The sequence below is a fragment of the Scyliorhinus canicula genome, chromosome 12 (genome assembly GCF_902713615.1).
Source record: "Scyliorhinus canicula chromosome 12, sScyCan1.1, whole genome shotgun sequence".
NCBI classification, from domain to species: Eukaryota; Metazoa; Chordata; class Chondrichthyes; order Carcharhiniformes; family Scyliorhinidae; genus Scyliorhinus; species Scyliorhinus canicula.
Genome location: NC_052157.1, coordinates 74,341,432 through 74,362,243, shown reverse-complemented (window position 1 = coordinate 74,362,243; position 20,812 = coordinate 74,341,432). Strand labels below are relative to the sequence as shown.

The following is a 20,812-nucleotide window of genomic DNA, read 5'->3' as shown; positions in this document are numbered from 1 at the left end:
AGAAGCAAAGCACCGATGCCCCACACAGTTGAGCAGCCCCGGCTGGAGAGACCCCATGTCAGCTGGTGCATCACTGCAGAGGTAGAAAGTGATGGAACAATATTGTGGTGACATAATGTAAATGTTTACTGTGACAAAACGTTCAGAGAGAGCTGGCTCAGAGAGAAATTGGTTTATTCAGCAATAGTGCAGGGGCTCCTTTCACTCCCCTCCCCCTGTTTTCCCCCCTCCTCCTCATTGCCTTCCCCTCATTCCTATCCACTCACCCTCTCCCCATCACTCTCCTTTCCCTCCCCGACAGCCTACCCTCTCATTCTCGCTTCACCCATTCCCTTTCCCCCACTCTCCCCAACCACCTCTTTAACCCTCCCTGCATCCTTCTCAACCCCACCTCCAACTCACACCCCTGCATCCCCTCAATTCCCAACCCCTCACTCCTCACTGCTCTTTCCCTCACACTCCCCCCATACCTCATTCCCCCTGCACACCCCTCCTCTCCACCCTCTCCCCATCCCTTCCCTACCCCCCCCCCCCCACCCTTTCCCTGCCCCTTCACACCCTGCCCTGTCCCTCTCCTCCCCCACTCTCTCCCCACCTACACCCCACACACACCTCCTCCCCTTTCCATCTCCCTGCCTCCATCACCATCCCCCTCCCCTCCCTTTCCTCACTCTCCCCCTCCCTTTCCTCTCTCTCCCTCCCTCTTCTCCTCTCCCCTCTCTCTCCTCTCTCTCCTCCATCATCTCTTCCCTCCATCTCCCCCTCCCTCAACACCCCCTTTCGCCTGTCCTTTCTTCCCCTCCCTCTTCTGCATACTACCACTTATTTTCGCCTCCTTCATTCTCCCTCACCCTTCCTCTCTCCCTCTTTCACCTTCTCCTCCTCCCCTACCATTCCCTCCCCCTTCCTTCCCCCTACTCCCATCTAACCCCCTCCCCTCCAACCACTCCCCCTCTCTCCCCTCCCTTTCCCCTCCCTCTCCCCTCCCTCCCTCTCCCCTCCCTCCCCTCTCCCCACTCTCCCTCTCCCCTACCCTCCCTCTCCTCTCCCCCTCCCCTCCTTCTCCCCCACCCTCTCCCCTCCTGTTCCCCTCCCCTAGCTACTGCCCCTTGCTGTTACAGAGCCACCTGCGTGTGTTGGTCTTAATGTTGGGGTGGCCCTTTCCTCCAGGGTTCAGGGCTGCTCCAGCTGACAGTCACTCAGCCTGTAGTTGGCCACATCCTGGTACATGCACTGCTGACCCCGTGTGATGTCCTCATAGGTTGACTGATCTGCCTGGTTCAGACCCTGCAGGAAAGATAGAGATTGTGAGCAAGGCTGGAGAAAGAGGCTGCGGGAAATAAGGAGGTGTACTGATAGAGAGGGGGAGGATTGGAGAGAGAGAAAGGGAGAAAGAGAGAGAGAGTGACAGAAAAAGGGTAGGGATAGAAATAGAGAGCGACAGTGACAGAGAGGAGTAGAGAGAGATATAGCAAGGGATAGAGAGAGAGAGACAGACAGAGAGCGAAAGGGATAGAGAAAGGGAGACAGAGCGAGCAAGGGACAGATCGAGAGGGATAGAGAGCAAGAGACAGAGTGGCAGAGAGAGAGGGTTATAGAGAGAAATAGAGAAGCATAGAGAGCGACAGAAAAAGGGATATAGAGAGAAATAGAAAGGGATAGAGAGAGAGACAGCGTGTCAGAGAGACAGAAAGTGAAGAATAGAAGAAGAGAAAAGGATAGAGATAGAGAATCAGAGGGGGATAGAGAGAGAGACAGAGAGAAGGTGAGAGGCACAAAGGGAGTTTCAGAGAGAGAAAGATAAGAGAGAGGGATCAAGAGAGAGATGGTGTGAGGGACAGAGAGAGAAGGGGATAGAGAGAGAGAAAGACAGACAGTGAAGTGCAGAGGGACACAGTGGGAGAGGGATAGAGGGAGACAGAGTGAGGCATAGGGAGAAAAGGAGGGACAGACAAAGAGAGAAAACAGAGATACAAAGAGATGCAGAGAGAGAAAAAGGGTCAAAGAAGACAGATAATAGAGAATTGAGGGAGTGAGACAGAGAGCAATAAGGTAGAGAAAGATGGGGATTGGAGCAGAGTGAGAGAGAGAGAGAGCAGAGAGGAACAGATAGACATGCCTTTCTCTCGTGCTTTGCAGGATGTGTCACGTCACTGTCCAGCCAGTGAACTACTTGTGAACGGTAGTTGCTATTGTAATGTTGTAAACACTGTGGCCAACATGTGCCCAGCAAGATCCCACGATCAGCGATGAGGTCACAATTAGGTATATTTTGAAGGATATGGATCGTGACAAATTGTGGCCTCGGAACAATGGGAGGAATTGCCACTTGTCCACTTTCAATTATGGTGTGGGATCTTCACCATTTACCCGGAGGGCAGGGGGAGGGGGGAACATTCAGGGGCATCAGGTGGGAGTCCCATCAGCGAGGTGTGAGTGCCCACAGATGGACTGGCAGGGAGACTATCCACCTGTGTCAGTGGTATTGCAACTGGAATGGAGCACCTTAAGGTGAGGTTTCTGCATGGGAGAACAATTTATTCCTATCCCACTTCCTGGAATGTTGCAACTAAGACTTTTAAAAAATTTTATTATATTTTTTAATAACTTTAGAGTAATCAATTATTTTTTTCAAATTAAGGGGCAATTTAGCATGGCCAAGCCACCTAGCCTGCACATCTTTGGATTGTGGGAGTGAGACCCACGCAGCCACGGGGAGAATGTGCAAACTCTACAGTCAGTGACCCGGGGGCAACAAAGACATTTTCAAATGAGGGCGGCACGGTGGCGCGGTGATTAGCACTGCTGCCTCATGCTGCCGAGGACCTGGGTTCGAATCCCGGCCCTGGGTCACTGTCTGTGTGGAGTTTGCACATTCTCTCCATGTCTGCGTGGTTTCACCCCCACAACCCAAAGATATGCAGGGTAGGTGCATTGGCCACACTAAATTGCCCCTTAATTGGGAAAAAAAGAATTGGGCACTTTTAATTTATTTTTTAAAATGTTTGCAAATGTAATTTTATCAAATTTATAAATGATGCGTATTTTTGGATGGGGACACAAACTGGCTGGCCTCACAGTGCAGGAGCCAGGAAGCTAGACAGTATCTGTCTGGTCACGTTGTGCAGGTGACGGGGAGACAGACAGACGCCTGTCTGGCCACATTGTGCGGGAGACGGGCAGACAGACAGACATCTGTCTGGTCACGTTGTGCAGGAGATAGGGAGATAGACAGACATCTGTCTGGTCACGTTGTGCAGGAGATAGGGAGATAGACAGACATCTGTCTGGTCATGGTGTGCGGGAGACAGGGAGACAGACAGATGTCTGTCTGGTCACATCTTGCAGGAGACGAAGAGACAGACAGACGTCTGTCTAGTCACATTGTGCGACAGACAGAGAGATAGACAGATGTCTGTCTGGTCACAAATTGCAGGAGACAGAGAGATAGACAGACGTCTGTCTGGTCATAAATTGCAGGAGACAGAGACATAGACAGATGTCTGTCCGACGGACAGCTTTTGTACCTCATACAGATTCTCATTCTCTTCCTTGTAACGCTGAATCTTCTCCTTCAAATTCTTCTGCGACTTCTGTCCAAAGACAAATTGACAAATGATTACTTGCAGCCTGTTGTCATGAGGGAATATCGAGAGACCTAATGCACGCTGGGAGGGCGATGTTACTGCTCCATTTCAATCAGCAAATGCAAAGATTGTTCTAACAGAAAGGCTTTTCAATTGAAATCAAAAAGAATCAACACAGCAAGGTGTGGAAACATTCACTGTCCCCTTAAACACTCCCCAAGGCAGGTACCGCATGGGATTAGATACAGAGTAAAGCTCCCTCGACACTGTCCCCATCAAACACTCCCAGGACAGGTACAGCACGGGGTTAAACACAGAGTAAAGCTCCCTCTACACTGTCCCATCCAACAGCTCCAGGACAGATACAACATGGGGTTAGATACAGAGTAAAGTTCCCTCTACACTGTCCCCATCAAACACTCCCAGGACGGTACAGCACAGGGTTAGATACAGAGTAAAGCTCCCTCTACACTGTCCCCATCAAACACTCCCAGGACAGGTACAGCACGGGGTTAGATACAGAGTAAAGCTCCCTCTACACTGTCCCCATCAAACACTCCCAGGACAGGGACAGCACAGGGTTAGATACAGAGTAAAGCTCCCTCTACACTGTCCCCATCAAACACTCCCAGGACAGGTATAGCACAGGGTTAGAGTAAAGCTCCCACTACACTGACCCATTAACTCTTCCAGGGCAGATACAGCACGGTGTTAGACTAATGCTCCCTCTTCAGAGTGAGTCTGTGTTGTTTCTGCGTGTGTCTGCGTGTTGTTTGTGTGTGTGTTTGTGTATGACTGTGTGCTGATTGTGCGTGTATCTCCATTGTGTCTGTATGTTGTTTGTGTCTTTGTGTTGTGTGTATCTGTATGTTTGTGTGTCTGTGTGTTGTTTCTGACTGTGTGTGTGTCTATGTGTTTGTTTGTGTCTGTGCAATTGTGTGTTTGTGTGTGATTGTGTGTGCGTTCGCTGTGTGTTGTTTGTTTGTGTTTGTGCCTGTGTGTTTGTGTGCCTGTGTGTTGGGTGTGTGTGTTTGTCTGTGTGTGCACGTGGGTGTTTGTTTGTGCATGTGTGTGTTTCTGTTTGTTTGTGTGTATTTGTGCACGTGTGTTTGTTTGTGTCTGTGTTGTGTATGTTTGCCACTGTGTGTTTATCTGTTTGTGTGTTGTTTGTGTGCGATTGTCTGTATGTGTGTTTGTTGATTGTGTGTGTTGTTTGTGTCTGTGTATTGTTTGTGTTTGTGCGTTATTTGTAGGTTAATGCACACAACCACTGAGTCATTGAGTAGTCGGCAGGGGGAGTGGCAGATCACTATCATCTCATTGCTTGTTTCCCCATCACAGCCTCTCTGTCTGTGACACTGGAAGTGTGTGTGAAGAACAGCACTCACCTCTCGGAGCAGAATGCTCCCTGGGATCACAACCAGGATGAGCAGGAGAATGCCCTCCGCCATTAGGATAATATTCTTCACAGATTCCCGGATGTTGAAGAACTTTTGCGATGTCCCTGAGCCAGGGAAATGAGGAAAGGACAGAGAATGATCAGCATGAGGCACTAGCTTTCTGGAGAAACAGCAGTCATGAACTTTGTACTGGCTGGGATTCAATCCCACACCTAAACCCCTTTTCTATCACAGTATATGATGGTAAAAAGCCAGAAGCAATCAAAGTACTAAGAGCCTTGGGGTGGTAGGGACGGGGCCCAGGTATTCAGATAATTAAAAATTCATGGTCAGACAGAAGAAATAATCAAATTGGACTATGTAACTCTACTGGGCTGACACCAGAAGTGAACGTCTCCCGAGATGCAGAGAAGGCCTTTGACAGACTCGAATGGAGGCACCTCACAGAGGTACTGGAATAGTTTGGATTCGGGCATGTGTTCACCTTGTGGCTGTACAGTGCTCCCATGGAGAGTGTAAGGACTTACACCGCCACTCTGCATACTTACGGCTGCACAGAGGCACAAGGCAGAGATGCCCTTGATCCCCACTGCTATTGGCCCAGGCAATTGAGCCACTGGCAATTGCTCTTCGATCAGTGAAGGGGTGGAGAGGCATTCAAAGGCGAGACAGAGAGCATAGAGTCTCACTTCACACGGATGACCTGCTCCTCTAAGTCTCAAACCCCCTAGCCAGTATGGGAGGAATAATGCAATTCCTAAAGGAGTTCAGAGCCTTCTCAGGATACAAACCTAACCTGAGCAAGAGCAAAATCTTCCCTGTCAACCTGCAGGGGGAGAATCAGAACTGGCGAAGTTGCCATTCAAACTGGCCCAGACACAATTCCGATACCTGGGGATCCAAATAACCCACAACTGGACACAAAGCCACAAATGGAACCTGACGGGTCTGATGGAGTAAGTAAAAAGGGACCTGCAGAGGTGGGACTTGCTCCTGCTCTCCCTGGTGGGGATAGTGCAGACGATCAAGATGAGTATACTGCCTAGGTTCCTTTTCCTGTTCAGATCTCACCTGATTTTCAACCCCAGGCCTTCTCCACAAAATTGACAAACTAATCATGGTGTTTGAGACGTGAAGGTTCAGTTAGCGCGCTCGAGAGTTACAAGTTAGTTAGAAAGGACCTAAAGAGAGAACTAAGAAGAGCCAGGAGAGGACATGAGAAGTCTTTGTTGGGTAGGATCAAGGATAACCCTAAAGCTTTCTATAGATATGTCAGGAATAAAAGAATGACTCGGCTAAGAGTAGGGCCAGTCAAGGGCAGTAGTGGGAAGTTGTGCGTGGGGTCCGAGGAGATAGGAGAGGTGCTAAATTAATATTTTTCGTCAGTATTCACACAGGAAAAGACAATGTTGTCGAGGAGAATACTGAAATACAGGCTACTAGGCTAGAAGGGCTTGAGGATCAAAAGGAGGAGGTGTTAGCAATTCTGGAAAGTGTGAAAATAGATAAGTCCCCTGGGCCGGATGGGATTTATCCTAGGATTCTCTGGGAAGCTAGGGAGGAGATTGCTGAGCCTTTGGCTTTGATCTGTATGTCATCATTGTCTACAGGAATAGTGCCAGAAGACTGGAAGATAGCAAATGTTGTCCCCTTGTTCAAGAAGGGGAGTAGAGACAACCCTGGTAACTATAGACCAGTGAGCCTTACTTCTGTTGTGGGCAACTTGGAAAGGTTTATAAGAGATAGGATGTATAATCATCTGGAAAGGAATAATTTGATTAGAGATAGTCAACATGGTTTTGTGAAGGGTAGGTCGTGCCTCACAAACCTTATTGAGTTCTTTGAGAAGGTAACCAAACAGGTGGATGAGGGTAAAGCAGTTGATGTAGTGTATATGGATTTCAGTGAAGCGTTTGATAAGGTTCCCCACGGTAGGCTATTGCAGAAAATACGGAAGCATGGGATTCAGGGTGATTTAGCAGTTTGGATCAGAAATTAGCTAGCTGGAAAAAGACAAAGAGTGGTGGTTGATGGGAAATGTTCAGCCTGGAGTCCAGTTACCAGTGGTGTACCACAAGGATCTGTTTTGGGGCCACTGCTCTTTGTCATTTTTATAAATGACCTAGAGGGCATAGAAGGATGGGTGAGTAAATTTGCAGATGACAGTAAAGTCGGTGGAGTTGTGGACAGTGCGGAAGGATGTTACAAGTTACAGAGGGACATAGATAAGCTGCAGAGCTGGGCTGAGAGGTGGCAAATGGAGTTTAATGCAGAAAAGTGTGAGGTGATTAATTTTGGAAGGAATAACAAGAAGACAGAGTACTGGGCTAATGATAAGATTCTTGGTAGTGTGGATGAGCAGAGAGATTTTGGTGTCCATGTACATAGATCCCTGAAAGATGCCACCCAGGTTGATAGGGCTGCTAAGAAGGCGTACGGTGTGTTAGCCTTTATTGGTCGAGGGATTGAGTTTCGGATCCATGAGGTAATGTTGCAGCTGTACAAAACTCTGGTGCGGCCGCATTTGAAGTATTGCGTGCAATTCTGATCGCCGCATTATAGGAAGGATGTGGAAGCATTGGAAAGGATGCAGAGGAGACTTACCAGGATGTTGCCTGGTATGGAGGGAAGATCTTATGAGAGAAGGCTGAGGGACTTGAGGCTGTTTTTGTTAGAGAGAAGAAGGTTAAGAGGTGATTTAATTGAGGTATACAAGGTGATCAGGGGATTAGATACGGTGGACAGTGAGATCCTTTTTCCTCGGATGGTGATGTCTAGCACGAGGGGACATAGCTTTAAATTGAGGGGTGATAGATATAGGACAGATGTCAGAGGTAGGTTCTTTACTCAGAGAGTAGTAAGGGCGTGGAATGCCCTGCCTGCAATAGTAGTAGACTTGCCAACATTAAGGGCATTTAAATGGTCATTGGATAAACATATGGACGATAAGGGAATAGCATAGATGGGCTTTAGAGGGGTTTCACAGGTCGGTGCAACATCGAGGGCCAAAGGACCTACACTGCACTGTAATGTTCTATGTTCTCTTTTTGTGTGGGGGAGGGGAAGCCTGAGGATCAGGAGAAAGTCCTACAAAGAAGGAGAATCATGGGTGGCTTGGCCTTCCTGAAACTCTAATTCTACCAATGGCTGCCACCGCAGAAAGTGTATGCGATGGGTAAGGAATCGGAGGCTAAATGGGTTAAGATGGAGGAGAGTTCCTGTACAGAGGCATCCCTCAGAGTGCTGGTCACGGCCACACTCCCATCCCCCCAAGCCAAATTCATAAAACGCTGAACAGTGGCCACGCTGAGGAACTATGGCATCACTTCAGTCTGACCGCAAAACCCATCATGGCCCCCCATTTGCAAAAACCACAGATTCACCCCCCACACCTGTACCTAACAATAATCTTTATTGTCGCAAGGAGGCTTACATTAACACTTCAATGAAGTTACTGTGAAAAGCCCCTCGTCGCCACACTCTGTCGCCTGTTCGGGTACACCGAGGGATAATTCAGATTGTCCAAGTCACCTAACAGCACATCTTTCGGGACTAGTGGGAGGAAACCGGAGCACCCAGAAGAAACCCATGCAGACACGGGAAGAACGTGCAGACTCTGCACAGACAGCGACCCAGTCAGGATTTGAACCTGGTACCCTAGCGCTGTGAAGCCACAGTGCTAACCACTGTGCTACCATGCTGCCACACATAGATTATTCTTGAATGCATGCTTATTAATTTTTGGGCAACCTTCTTCGAGGCCTTGTCCATGGTTGTGGGGGGTGAGGGTGGAGTAATGCCCACTTGTGGCAGTCATCAGGCAGTCATCGGGGAATTGGAACAGCCAGAGCTCTTTCTGGGGGAAGAGGCAGACATCCTACCCTTTGCCTCTCTGATCGCCCGCCAAAGACCCCTGCTCGGCTGGTGATTGGCAGCACCACCCAAGGCTGCAGACTAGCAGAGTTTCGTAGAAAGAAGAGAAAATCCGCTATCTGCGGTTCAGAGGAAGCCTTCCACAAGGTGTGGTGGCTATTCAACAGCCTGTTCCAAAACCTGCTCATGATCAGCACCAATAAGTAATGGGGGATGGGGGCAGAAACAAGACAAGCAATGGAAGGTGGGGTGAGGGAATAAGCGGGGTGGAGGGGGTGTGGGAGGGGGTGCCAGGAAACTGGGAGGAAGGGGGTTCGGGGGCCAAGGGGGAGGATATCATGCAAAACACAGGGCAAGTCGAGCCCCCTGAAAATCCGATATGTCTCAATAAGGTCGCCTCTCATTCTTCTAAACTCCATTTAGTGCAGACCCGACCTATTTAACCTCTCCCCAGAAGGAAATCCCTCCATATCCAGCATCAAGCAAACAAAACCTCTCCGGATTGCCTCCTATGCCAATGTATCTTTTCTTAGATGAGGGGACCAAAACTGTTCAAGGGCTGATTTGACAATGTATAGAAGACAGGGGTTGCTAATGAGCAACTATCTCTGCTAGCTGGAGACTTCAGGACTATGCCGCAGAGCCTAAAAATGAGAACCGGACCTGATAGGAATGAAATTGGGAAACAATCCTAAATACAAAAAGTGGTATCTGCAAATTAGGGGCATGAGACGACCATTCAGCGAATCGAGTCAGCTCCGCCATTCGGATTTGGATTGGATTGGATTTGTTTATTGTCACGTGTACCAAGGTACAGTGAAAAGTATTTTTCTGCGAGCAGCTCAACAGATCATTAAGTACACGAAAAGAATAGAAAATAAAAGAAAATACATAACAGGGCAACACAAAGTACACAATGTAACTACATAACACCGGCATCGGGTGAAGCATACAGGGGCGTAGTGTTAATGAGATCAATCCTCATTAGAGGATCGTTTAGGAGTCTGGTAACAGCAGGGAAGAAGCTGTTTTTGAGTCTGTTTGTGCGTGTTCTCAGACTTTTGTATCTCCTGCCTCATGGAAGAAGTTGGAAGAGTCAGTAAGCCGGGTAGGAGGGCTTCGATAAGATCACGCTCGGTCTGATTGTGGCTTGGACGCCTCATTCTCGCCAATGCCCTGCACACCCCCTAACCTATCACTTCCCCACCAACCAAGAATCTATCTACCTCTGCCTTTATGATATTCCATGACCCAGTCCCTCTCGGGAGGAGGGTGCCAAAGACTCATGGCGTTCTCAGAGGAAAGTGATTGTCTTCAACTCTGTCTTAAATAGGTGAGAGTTCTTATTCTTAAGTTGTGGTACTCCCTCTCTCCCACAAGGGGAAATATCTTTTCAGCCTCCACCCTGTCCAGTCCCTCTCAGGATCTAATGTATTTCAATAAGATCGCCTCTCACTCTTTCTCAATCCCAATGGATAAAGGTCCAGCCTGTCCAACCTTTCCTCGGAGGATACCCTCTTCACCTGAGTTATCAGCTGAGTGAACCTTCTCTGAACGGCTTTGAATGCAATTATGCCCTTTCCTAAATAAGGAGACTGAAACTACCAGGTTCGAGATGTGGTCTCACCAATGCCTTGTACAACTACGGCAAAAGACCCCTACTTTTGTATTCCATTCTCCCTTACAATAAACAACAACATTTCATTTGCCTTCCTCATCACTTGCTGTACCTGCAGATTAATTCTTTGTGAATCATGTACCAGGATACTTCTGAGTTCTGCTATCTCTCCCCCATTTAGATGACATGCTGGAGGGGGGGTGATTTGGGGAGGAACAGACCAGAGGGGCTGAATGAACTCCTCCCGTGCATCTGTAACCCCCTCAGCTTCTCTTGACTGTCCCGGGAGAGACACCAGGTGAGGGCTGTATCCTCTCCAATGATCAGACAGTTGAGTCAGATTCCAATTCCCTGGAATACAACCGATCCTTTCAGGCCCGACCTTCAGGCCTTGCTCCCGGGATCTAGCACGGAGGGCTGTGGAGATGAAGGTAAGTGAGCCCCTTTTAGAAACCAAGGAACAGGAGTAGGCCATTCAGCACCTCTAGCCAGTCTATCACATGATGTGATCATGGCCGATCTGTGACCTAAAACCCATACGCCCGCCTCTATCCCATATCCCCTCAATATCTTTGCTTAACAAAATCTATCTGTCTCAGATTTAATATGAACAAATACTCCAAACTTCAACTGCTGTTTGTGGGAGAGTTCCAAACCTTTGAGTGAAAAAATGTTTCCTCACATCTCTCCTGAACGGTCTGGCCCTAATGTTTTAGACTATGTTCCCTAGTTTTAGAATCTCCAACGAGTGGAAATAATTTATCTTAATCTACCCTGTCTTCTCCTGTTAATATCTTGAAGACTTTGATCAGATCACCCCGTAACCTTCTAAATTCTAGCGAAAACAGATCTAATTTGAGTAATCTCTCCTCGTAACACAACCCCTGTAATCCAGGTATAATTTTTAAAAATCTATGTTGCACTCCCTCCAAGATCAAAATATCCTTCCTCAGGTGTGGTACCCAGAACTGCTCACAGGACTTTGGGCAGTGACTGGTCGCACATCCTGCTCAAGGTGGATTTTGTCTGTCCTTCCCCACCCAAATGGTATTTGAGGGAACAAGGCGTATGAGTTTCCAGGGAAGGTAATACTCCACTGGTGGGGTTGGTGTATGGATCAGCGGATCAGAAGAGCCACGAGAAAGGGAGAGCAGCTGGATCAGGAAAGTTTTTGTGGTGCGATACAGGTGAAGGTAGTGGAGGGCAAGGGGGTAGCACTGCCCACCAGTGCCCGCCAGTGGTCGACAGAGCTGCTGGTGAAGTTTTTAAATAACAAATTCCAGCAGAAGAGGAAGGAGGCTTTGACCAAGGTACTGGAGTAGCTTAGGGCGGCGATTGAGTGAGAGGAGCAGAGGAGTGGAGCTCAGGGCTTGGCGATCTGGAAGGTGGAAGAGTCGGGTGGTGGAGCATGAGGAGCGGTTGACCTCATGGAGATGGAGCTGGGGGATGGTGATAATAATAACATTAATCTTTATTGTCACAAGTAGGCTCACATTAACACTGCAATAAAGTTACTATGAAAATCCCCTCGCCACCACATTCCGGTGCCTCTTCGAGTACACTGAAGGAGAATTGAGAATGTCGAAATGACCTAACAGCACGTCTTTCATGGCTGACATAAGAGGAAAAACCGGAGCACCCAGAGAAACTCACGCAAACACGGGGAGAATGTGCAGACTCCACACAGACAGTGGCCCAGTGGGGAATCGAAACTGGGACCCTGGCACTATGAAGTAACATTGCTAACCACAGTGCCACCGTGCCGCCCATGAGCAGCCAGAAGAGGCTGAGAGAGAAATTGGAGGACCTCAAGAACGGCTCCAGGAGGCAGAATTTGAGGATTGTTGGGAAGTCTGAGGGCATTGAGGCAGCCGAGACCGCCAAGTGTGTGGTGAGCATGCTGGAGAGGCTGATGGTTGGGGGGGGGGGGGCATTCGACTGGTCCATCTAGGTGGATCGGGAATCCAAGGCACTGAGGACGAGGCAACAGCTGGGGGAGCCGCCAAGGATGGTGGGAGTCAGGCTGCATCGATTTTTGGACAAGGAAAGAATTCTGAGGTGGGCGAGGCAAACAAGAAATGTACCTGAGAGGGGAGTGAGCTACGGATTTAACCGGGACCTGGGTACGGAACTGGTGAAGTGGAAGGCCGGCTACACCCCTCTTTAAGATGGGGTGAAGTTCAGGGTTTTGTACCCTGCCCACTTGTGGGTGACACACCAAAAGAAGAATTTTTATATTGACTCGCCAGAGGAGGCGGTGGACTTTATGAGGGACCATGGACTGGGAGAAGTGTGAGAACATTGAACTTTGGAGAGGAGCACATGGTGTGGGCAATTTGTGGTGGGGTTTTGACAGGGGAACGGTGATGGTGAGTGTGCCTTTTGTTTCTCTTTATTGGTAGTTGGGATGATTGGGGGAGGAGGAGGGGTGAACTGGAGTGGTGAGGGGAATTCAGAGGCCTTGGCGTGGGCCACCATACTCACTGGGTGGGCTAGTTAACAGGAGTGAAGTGGGGGTTGCCAGGATGAAGGTGTGGGCTGGGGGGTGTGTGATGTGGTTGTTTCTTTGTTTGGTGGTGGTGGTGGTGGTGGGGGGAGGGGGGGGGTTGCTGACATGGGTGTGGTTGGTGAGGCGCAGTTGGGAAGGGAGAGATGGCGGCGGACATTCGAGGGCAGGCCTGGAGGGGTGCGTGATGCGGGCCGGGAGGCTGGCTTCGAAAAGGGATATGGCTGATCGGCAGGGGAGGAGGGCAGGGAGCAACCTGACCAAGCTGGTCATGTGGAACATGCGTGAGTTGAATGGGCCAGTTAAACGGTCGAGTGTTTTCGTGTATCCGAGGAGTCTGAAGGCGGACGTTGTGTTCTTGCAGGAGACACACTTGAAGCTGAGGGAACAGACGAGGCTGAGGAAGAATGAGCAGGTATTCCATTAGGGTTGGATACGAAGACAAGGGGGTGGCAGTGTTGGTCAATAAGAGGGCGGCTTTTGAGGCGGGGAACATTGTGGCCAATTTGGGGGGGTAGGTATGTGATGGTCAGTGGGAAAACTGCAGGGGAATGTCATTGGTCCTGGTGTTATGCCCTGAACTGGGACGACATGGGTTTTATGAGGAGGGTGTTAGGGAAGATCCCGGACCTGGACATGCACGGCTGATTATGGGGGGGTTTCAATACGGTCCTGGACCAAGTTTAGACCGGTTGAGTCCTAAGTCACTCAGAGTGTCGGCAGTGGCGAGAGAGTTGAGGGGGTTCATAGAGCGCATGATGGGGGCACCCGTGTTTTGGTAGGCCGAGGGCGACTGAGTTTTCATACTTCTCCCATGTGCACCAGATGCACTCTAGGATCGATTTTTCTGTGATGAACACGGTGCTCTGCTGGGGGTGGCCGACTCGGAGTATTCAGCCATTGTGGTTTCTGACCACGCGCCGCATTAGTTGGATTTGCGGGTGGTTGAGCGGGTGGAACAGCTGCAATGGAGGTTAGATGTGCAGCTTTGGTAGATGAGGTGTTGTGCGAGCAGGTGAGGGCTGCCATTCGGGGCCATGTGCAATTGAATGCCCCAGGGTAGGTTACAGCTGCCACGCTGTGGGCACTCAAGGCGGTAGTTGGGGAGCATTTATTTTAATTTGGGCGCATTCAAGACCATCTATAGGAGGCACTATGAGTCAGTTCCCCCATGGGGGAAGAGGGGATGAAGCGGATCCTGGATGGATTGGAGTTCCCCAAGGTGGATGGGTTAGGGTTCAGGGCCTGGGAGCACCGATTGGGCTGAGGGAGGTGATGGATGGCATGGTGAGATGCAGGCAGGGTCCTGGCACCGGATGGGTTCCCAGTAGAGTTTTATAAAAGGTTTGGCGCAGAGCTGGGGCCACTGCTGGTGAGGACGCAGAACAAGGCGAGGGAGGGGGGATCTCCTCCCAACATTGTTGTAGGCTTCCATTTCCCTGATTTTAAATTAGGATAAGGACCCAGAGCAGTGTGGGTCATACCACCCAATATCGTTGTTGAATGTTGATGCTAAGCTGTTGGTGAAGGTGTTAGCTTCACAAATTGAGGACTGTGAATTGAGGGGAGGATCAGACAGGATATGTGAAGGGAAAGCAGTTGTCGGTGTATGTGCTCAGGTTGCTTAATGTATTTATGATGCCTTCGGAGGGACAGGAGGTAGAAGTAGTGGTGCCAATGGATGCAGCAAAGGCTTTTGATCGGGTGAATTGGGCATACTTGCTGGAGGTGCTGGGATGGTTCGGGTTCAGGCCGGGGTTCGTGGGTTGGTTCCAGCTGTTGCACAGGGCACCGATGGCGAGTGTCCGGATGAACCGGATGAGTTCTGGATACTCTGGGTTACAACGTGGGACGAGACAGGACTGCCCGCTCTCCCCATTGCTTTTTACCTTGGTGATAGAGGCGTTGGCAATGGTGCTTAGAGCATCGATGGATTGGAAGGGGATTGAGTGGGGGGTGGGGGGTGGGGGTGGGAGAGGAGGATAGGATTTTGCTATACACGGATGATTTGTTATATTTCTTGGACCTGATGGGCAGCAGTGGAGGGGTTATTGAGATTTTGAGGGAATTTGGCCGGTTTTCGGGGTACAAATTGAACATAGGGAAGAGTGAGGTGTTCCCGATCAATGCTAGGGGAGTTGCCGTTCAGGGTGGTGGGACGAGCTTTAGGTATTTAGGAATCCAGGTTATTGGAGCTGGGCCCGGATACACAGATTCAACTTGGCACGATTGGTAGAGGGAATAAATGTGGATATTAAGAGGGAGGATATGTTGCGACAATCGCTGGCTGGGCGCTTGCAGATAGTTAAAATAACAGTGCAGCCCAGATTTCTGTTTGTGTTCCAGACCATCCCTATCTTTGTCCCAAAGTCCCTTTCTTTAGGAATGACAATGGGTATTCTCCATGTAGAGTTTGCACATTCTCCCCATGTCTGCGTGGGTATCACCCCCACAACCCAAAGATGTGCAGGGTAGGTGGATTGGCCATGCTAAATTGCCCATTAATTTGGAAAGAAAAATAATCGGGTACTCTAAATTTCTTTAAAAAAAGGAAGGTTAATGGGATTTGTGTGGGTGTGAAGACCCTGTGGCTGAGGCAGATGTTTTTGGAGTGGGGTTGAAGGTTGTGGGGTAGGGGGAGAGGGATGATGGCATTGCTGAATTTGATAAATTACTGTTGCGATAGTGAGGAAATGGGCTGTGGAGGAGAGGTCAGTCTGGGTGCGGGTGAAGGTGGCATCGCATAGCAGAACCAGTTTGAGGGCTCTCTGGTTGGCACCTCTTTCATTCTTGCCAGCCAGGTGCTCCATGAGCCCAGTGGTGGAGTCAGCACTAACGGTGTGGGGTCAGTTCAGGCAACATTTTGGGCTGGAGGGCATGTCATTGTGGGCGCTGATATGCGACAATCCTAGGTTTGTGCTGGTGGGGTTGGACGCGAGGTTCTGGGCGTGTTCAAGGCTGAAGGGGTTCTGCTAGGGGTTCTCAAATGTCCAAGGTTCTGGGTGTGGGGGTGGCGCCGAGGTGGTAATATTTGGTATGCTGGAACCCAGTGGGGGCAGGGGTCGATGTGTTGGCCCTGAGAGCCTGGAGACGGATTTTGTTGTTTTGCCGGGATTCGGAGCCGCAGAAGGCAGGGGTATGGGTGAGTGACCTGGCAGAATTCCTGCGGTTGGAGACAGTCAAGTTCGCTTTGCAGGGGTCAGTAGAGGGGTTCACCCAGAGGGGGAAACCGTTCATTGATTTCTTCAAAGTGGATTGAGGAGTCAGCAAGGGACAGGGGGAGGGGCGGTAAGTGAGTTAAAATGGGGAAGTGGTGGGGTATTAGTATCAGGGGAGTTTGGGGATTTGTGATTGTTTGTTTAGATCGATGTGTTGTTCTTCTGATATTTTGTATATGTAAAAAGCATTGAATAAAAATATTTTAAAAAAAGAACTGCTCACAGCATTCCAATTGGGGAGCAACCAGGGTTTTGTACAGCTGCAGAATTACCCCTGTGTCTTTATATTCCAATCCTCTAGATATAAAGGCGAGCATTCCATTTGCTTTTTTGATTATGTTCTGCACTTGTTTGTGACATTTTAAGGATCCATACACCTCAACCCCAAAGTCTCTGTGGCCATTCACTTTACGTAACCTCTTTCCACTTACAGAGTACTCTGCTTTATCCATTTTTGGTCCAAAATGGATAACCTCACGCTTGCTGACACTGAATTCCATTGACCACAATTTTGTCCATTCACCTGGTCTGTCAATATCTCCTTACAATTTTAAGCTACCATCTAAGGCTGTCTACAATGCCACCTAACTTTGCATCATCAGCAAATTTGGATATATGACTTTCTATGCCTTCATCAAAGCCATAAATGAATAATCAGAATAACTGAGGCCCCAACACAGATCCCTGTGATACATCACTAGTCACCTCCTGCCAATTAGAGTAGAACATAGAACATAGAACAGTACAGCACAGAACAGGCCCTTCGGCCCTCGATGTTGTGCCGAGCAATGATCACCCTACTCAAACCCACATATCCACCCTATACCCGTAACCCAACAACCCCCCCCCCTTAACCTTACTTTTTTTTTTAGGACACTACGGGCAATTTAGCATGGCCAATCCACCTAACTCGCACATCTTTGGACTGTGGGAGGAAACCAGAGCACCCAGAGGAAACCCACGCACACACGGGGAGGACGTGCAGACTCCGCACAGACAGTGACCAGCCGGGAACCGAACCTGGGACCCTGGAGCTGTGAAGCATTTATGCTAACCACCATGCTACCGTGCTGCCCATTATCCCCACTCTCTGTTGCCTGCCACTCAAACCAATTTCCTGACCATGTCAGTAACTTGCCCTCAACTCTGTGGGCTTCCACCCTAGTTAACAGCCTCTTATGTGGGACTTTATAAAATGCCTTCTGAAGTTCATATAAATAACATGCATAGACATTCCCCTATCCAGGACCTTAGCCACCCCTTCAAAAATTCAATACAATTAGTCAGGCTTGACCTTCCCTTCACAAACCCATGCTGGCTCTTCCTGATCGACCAAAGCTTTTCAAGGTGTTCAGTTACCCCATTCCTGAGTATAGAATCCAGCAATTTCCCCATCACGGATGTTAGGCTAACCAGTCTGTAATTCCCTGGTTTCTCCATTTCACCCTTCTTAAAAAGTGGAGTGACATGTGCAATTTCACAATCCAGAGGGACTACTGAATCTCGGGAACTCTGGAAGAATATAGTGAGGGTACCTACAATGTGCTCCTCTTTAACACCGTCAGATGTAACATCAGGTCCTGGGGATTTGTCAGTCTTTAGTTCTATTAATTTCCTAATTACCGATGATTTACTTACATTAATTGTATTAAGTCCCTGTCCTCTATCAACTATTAATGTTTTCGGGACTTCCGGCAAGTTATCCTCCTTTTTTATAAATTTAGTGTACCCAGTTCATTTTTTCCAATTAAGGGGCAATTTAGCGTGGCCAATCCACCTACCCTGCACACCTTTGGCTTGGGGGCGAAATCCACGCAAACACGGGGGGGAATGTGCAAATTGCACACGGATAGTGACCGAGAGCCGGGATCGAACTGGGACCTCAGCGCTGTGAGGCAGCAATGCTAACCATTATGTCACTGTGCTGCATATCCTCCTTTTCAACTGTAAATACTGAGGCAAAGTGATTGTTCAACATGTCTGCCATTTCCCCATTATCACTGACAATATCTTCATTTTCAGCTAATAAGCTGCTTTGTGACCATTTGCTGGTCTTTATATCTATCCCATTGGTCAGATCTGTGCAATGTTTTGCATTTCTGTAAGCCCTTTCTTTTAGTTTTATACTGTCCCTAACCTCTTTAGTTGTCATTGACTTTTTTTATGTGAAGTGGAGCCTTTTCCTGTCAGAGGTATATACTGTATCTGTATCTCAAGAAATGTTTCTTTAAATATTCCCCACTGATCTTCAGTCGTTTGACCCATTCACAGATCTTCCCACTTTACCATGAACAGTCTCTGTCTCATCCCGTTAAAGTCAGCCTTACCCAATCTGAAATTCTAATATCTAAATCGAGCTATTCACTTTCAAACGCTACATTGAATTCAATCATGTTGTGATCATTATTTGATAAATGTTCAAACACAGTTAGGCTGCTAATCAAACTTGGCTCATTACTCATAACTAAATCTAATATTGCCTGTGGCGGCATGGTGGTGCAGTGGTTAGCACTGCTGCCTACAGCGCTGAGGACCCGGGTTCAATCCCAGCCCCAGGTCACTGTCTGTGAGGAATTTGCACATTCTCCCCGTGTGCGTGGGTTTCAACCCCACAACCCAAAGATGTGCAGGTTAAGAGGATTGGCCACGCTAAATTGCTCCATAACTGGAAAAAAACTGGACCATTGGGCTTTCTTCCGGGGCAGGTGGGACCTGTACAAGAAGGACGGGTTACTCGAGGGGCACCAATATCCTGGCTGGGAGGTTTGCTCAGTTCACTGGGGAGGATTTAAACTATTATGGCAGGATGGGTGGGGGAACCAGAGCATTAGCTTAGAAAGTGGCATAACTGAAGGGGAAATAGAAAACAAAAATAAGAGAACAACATCACCCTCAGGCAAAGCAAAAAAGGTGAAAAGTGTGAGAAGGGAGGTGGTCAATGCAGGACTGAGGGTGTTGTACCTAAATGCGCGCAGTATACGGAACAAGGTAAATAAGCTGGTTGCGCATATTGAAATTGGTCGTTACAATGTTGTGGGCATCACAGAGATGTAGCTGCAAGGGGATCAGGGCTGGGATCTAAATATACAAGGATATATGTCCTATTGAAAGGACAGACAGATGAGCAAAGGGGGTGGGTTGCATTGTCAGTAAGGAATGAAGTTAAATCGATAGCAAGGAGCGATATAGGATCAGAAGGCATAGAATCTCTGTGGGTAGAGTTGAGGAATCGCAAAGGTAATGAGACCCTGAGGGGAGTTATGTACAGGCCACCTAGCAGTAGTCAGGATGTGGGGCAGAAAATAAAGCAGGAGATAGAAATGGCCTGTAAAAAAGGCAATATTACAATAATCATGGGGTTCTTCAATATGCAGGTGGACTGGGAAAATCAGGTTGGTAGTTGATCCCAACAAAAGGAATTTGTGGAATATCTAAGAGATGGTTTTTGGGAGCAGCTTGTGACAGAGCCTACTAGGGAACAGGCAATTCTGGATTTGGTGATGTGTAATGAGGCAGACTTGATTAGGGAACTTAAGATGAAGGAACCCTTAGGGAGCAGTGACCACAATATGATAGAATTTACCCTGCAGTTTGAGAGGGAGAAGCTGGAATGAGATGTAACAGTATTACAATTAAATAAGGGTAACTATAAAGATATGAGGGAGGAACTGGCCAGAGTTGACTGGAAAAGGAGCCCAGCAGGGAAGACAGTGGAACAGCAATGGCAGGAGGTTTTGGTGGGTTACTCAGGAGACACAACAGAAATTCATCCCAAGGAGGAGGAAACATGCTCAGGAGAGGACAAGGCATCCACGGCTAACGAGGGAAGTCAAGGACAGCTAAAAAAAAGCATACAAAGTGGCGAGGATTAGTGGGAAGCCAGAGGATTGGGAAGCCTTTAAAAGCAACCAGAGGACAACTAAAAAAGCAATAAGATGGAGAATATGAAATATGAGTGTAAGCTAGCTAGTAGTAGAAAAGAAGATGGGAAGATTTATTTTCAATATATAAAAGGTAAGAGAGAGGCAAAAATAGACATCGGACCACTGGAAAATCTGGCTGGAAAAGTAATAATAGAAAACAAAGAAATGGCAGAGGAACTGAATAGTTACTTTGCATCAGTCTTCATGGTGGAAGACACCAGTGGGATACCAGAGCTCCAGGAGAACCAGGGGGCAGAGGTGAGAGATGTGGCCATCACTAAGGAGAAGTTTCTGGGGAAACTGAAAGGTCACCCCAGGATTCTATAAGAGATAGCTGAGGAGATTGTGGAGGCATTGGTGGTGATCTTTCAGGAATCACTGATGCAGGGAGGGTCCCAGAGGACAGGAAAGTGGTTAATGTAACACCGCTGTTTAAGAAGGGAGGGAGTCAGAAGATGGAAAATGATAGGCCAGTTCCCTGACTTCAGTTATTGGTAAGAATTTAGAGTCCATTATTAAAGATGAGATCGCAGAGTGCTTGCAAGTGCATGATGAAACAGAGCTGAGTCCGCACGGCTTCGTCAAGGGAAGGTCATGTCTAACAAATCTTTTAGAGTTCTTTGAGGAGGTAAAAAGGAAGTTAGACAAAGGAGAACAAGTGGACGTGATTTATTTAGAATTCCAGAA

At 48.4% G+C, this 20,812-nt stretch overlaps 1 protein-coding gene across 3 annotated transcripts in view; it reads right to left on the bottom strand.

Moving 5' to 3' along the window:
* Positions 1 to 1,068: 1,068 nt before the first annotated feature.
* Positions 1,069 to 20,812, bottom strand: part of cd79a (CD79a molecule, immunoglobulin-associated alpha) — a 59,764-nt gene continuing 40,020 nt past the window's right edge. For all 3 annotated transcript variants that reach the window (XM_038814840.1, XM_038814842.1, XM_038814841.1), the window contains exons 3-5: positions 4,976 to 5,091; positions 3,528 to 3,593; positions 1,069 to 1,287 (exon numbers count right to left, since the gene is read on the bottom strand). In XM_038814840.1, coding sequence (XP_038670768.1) covers positions 1,174 to 1,287; positions 3,528 to 3,593; positions 4,976 to 5,091 — 296 coding nt within the window. In that variant the 3' untranslated portion in view covers positions 1,069 to 1,173. The remainder of the gene's footprint in view (positions 1,288 to 3,527; positions 3,594 to 4,975; positions 5,092 to 20,812) is intronic.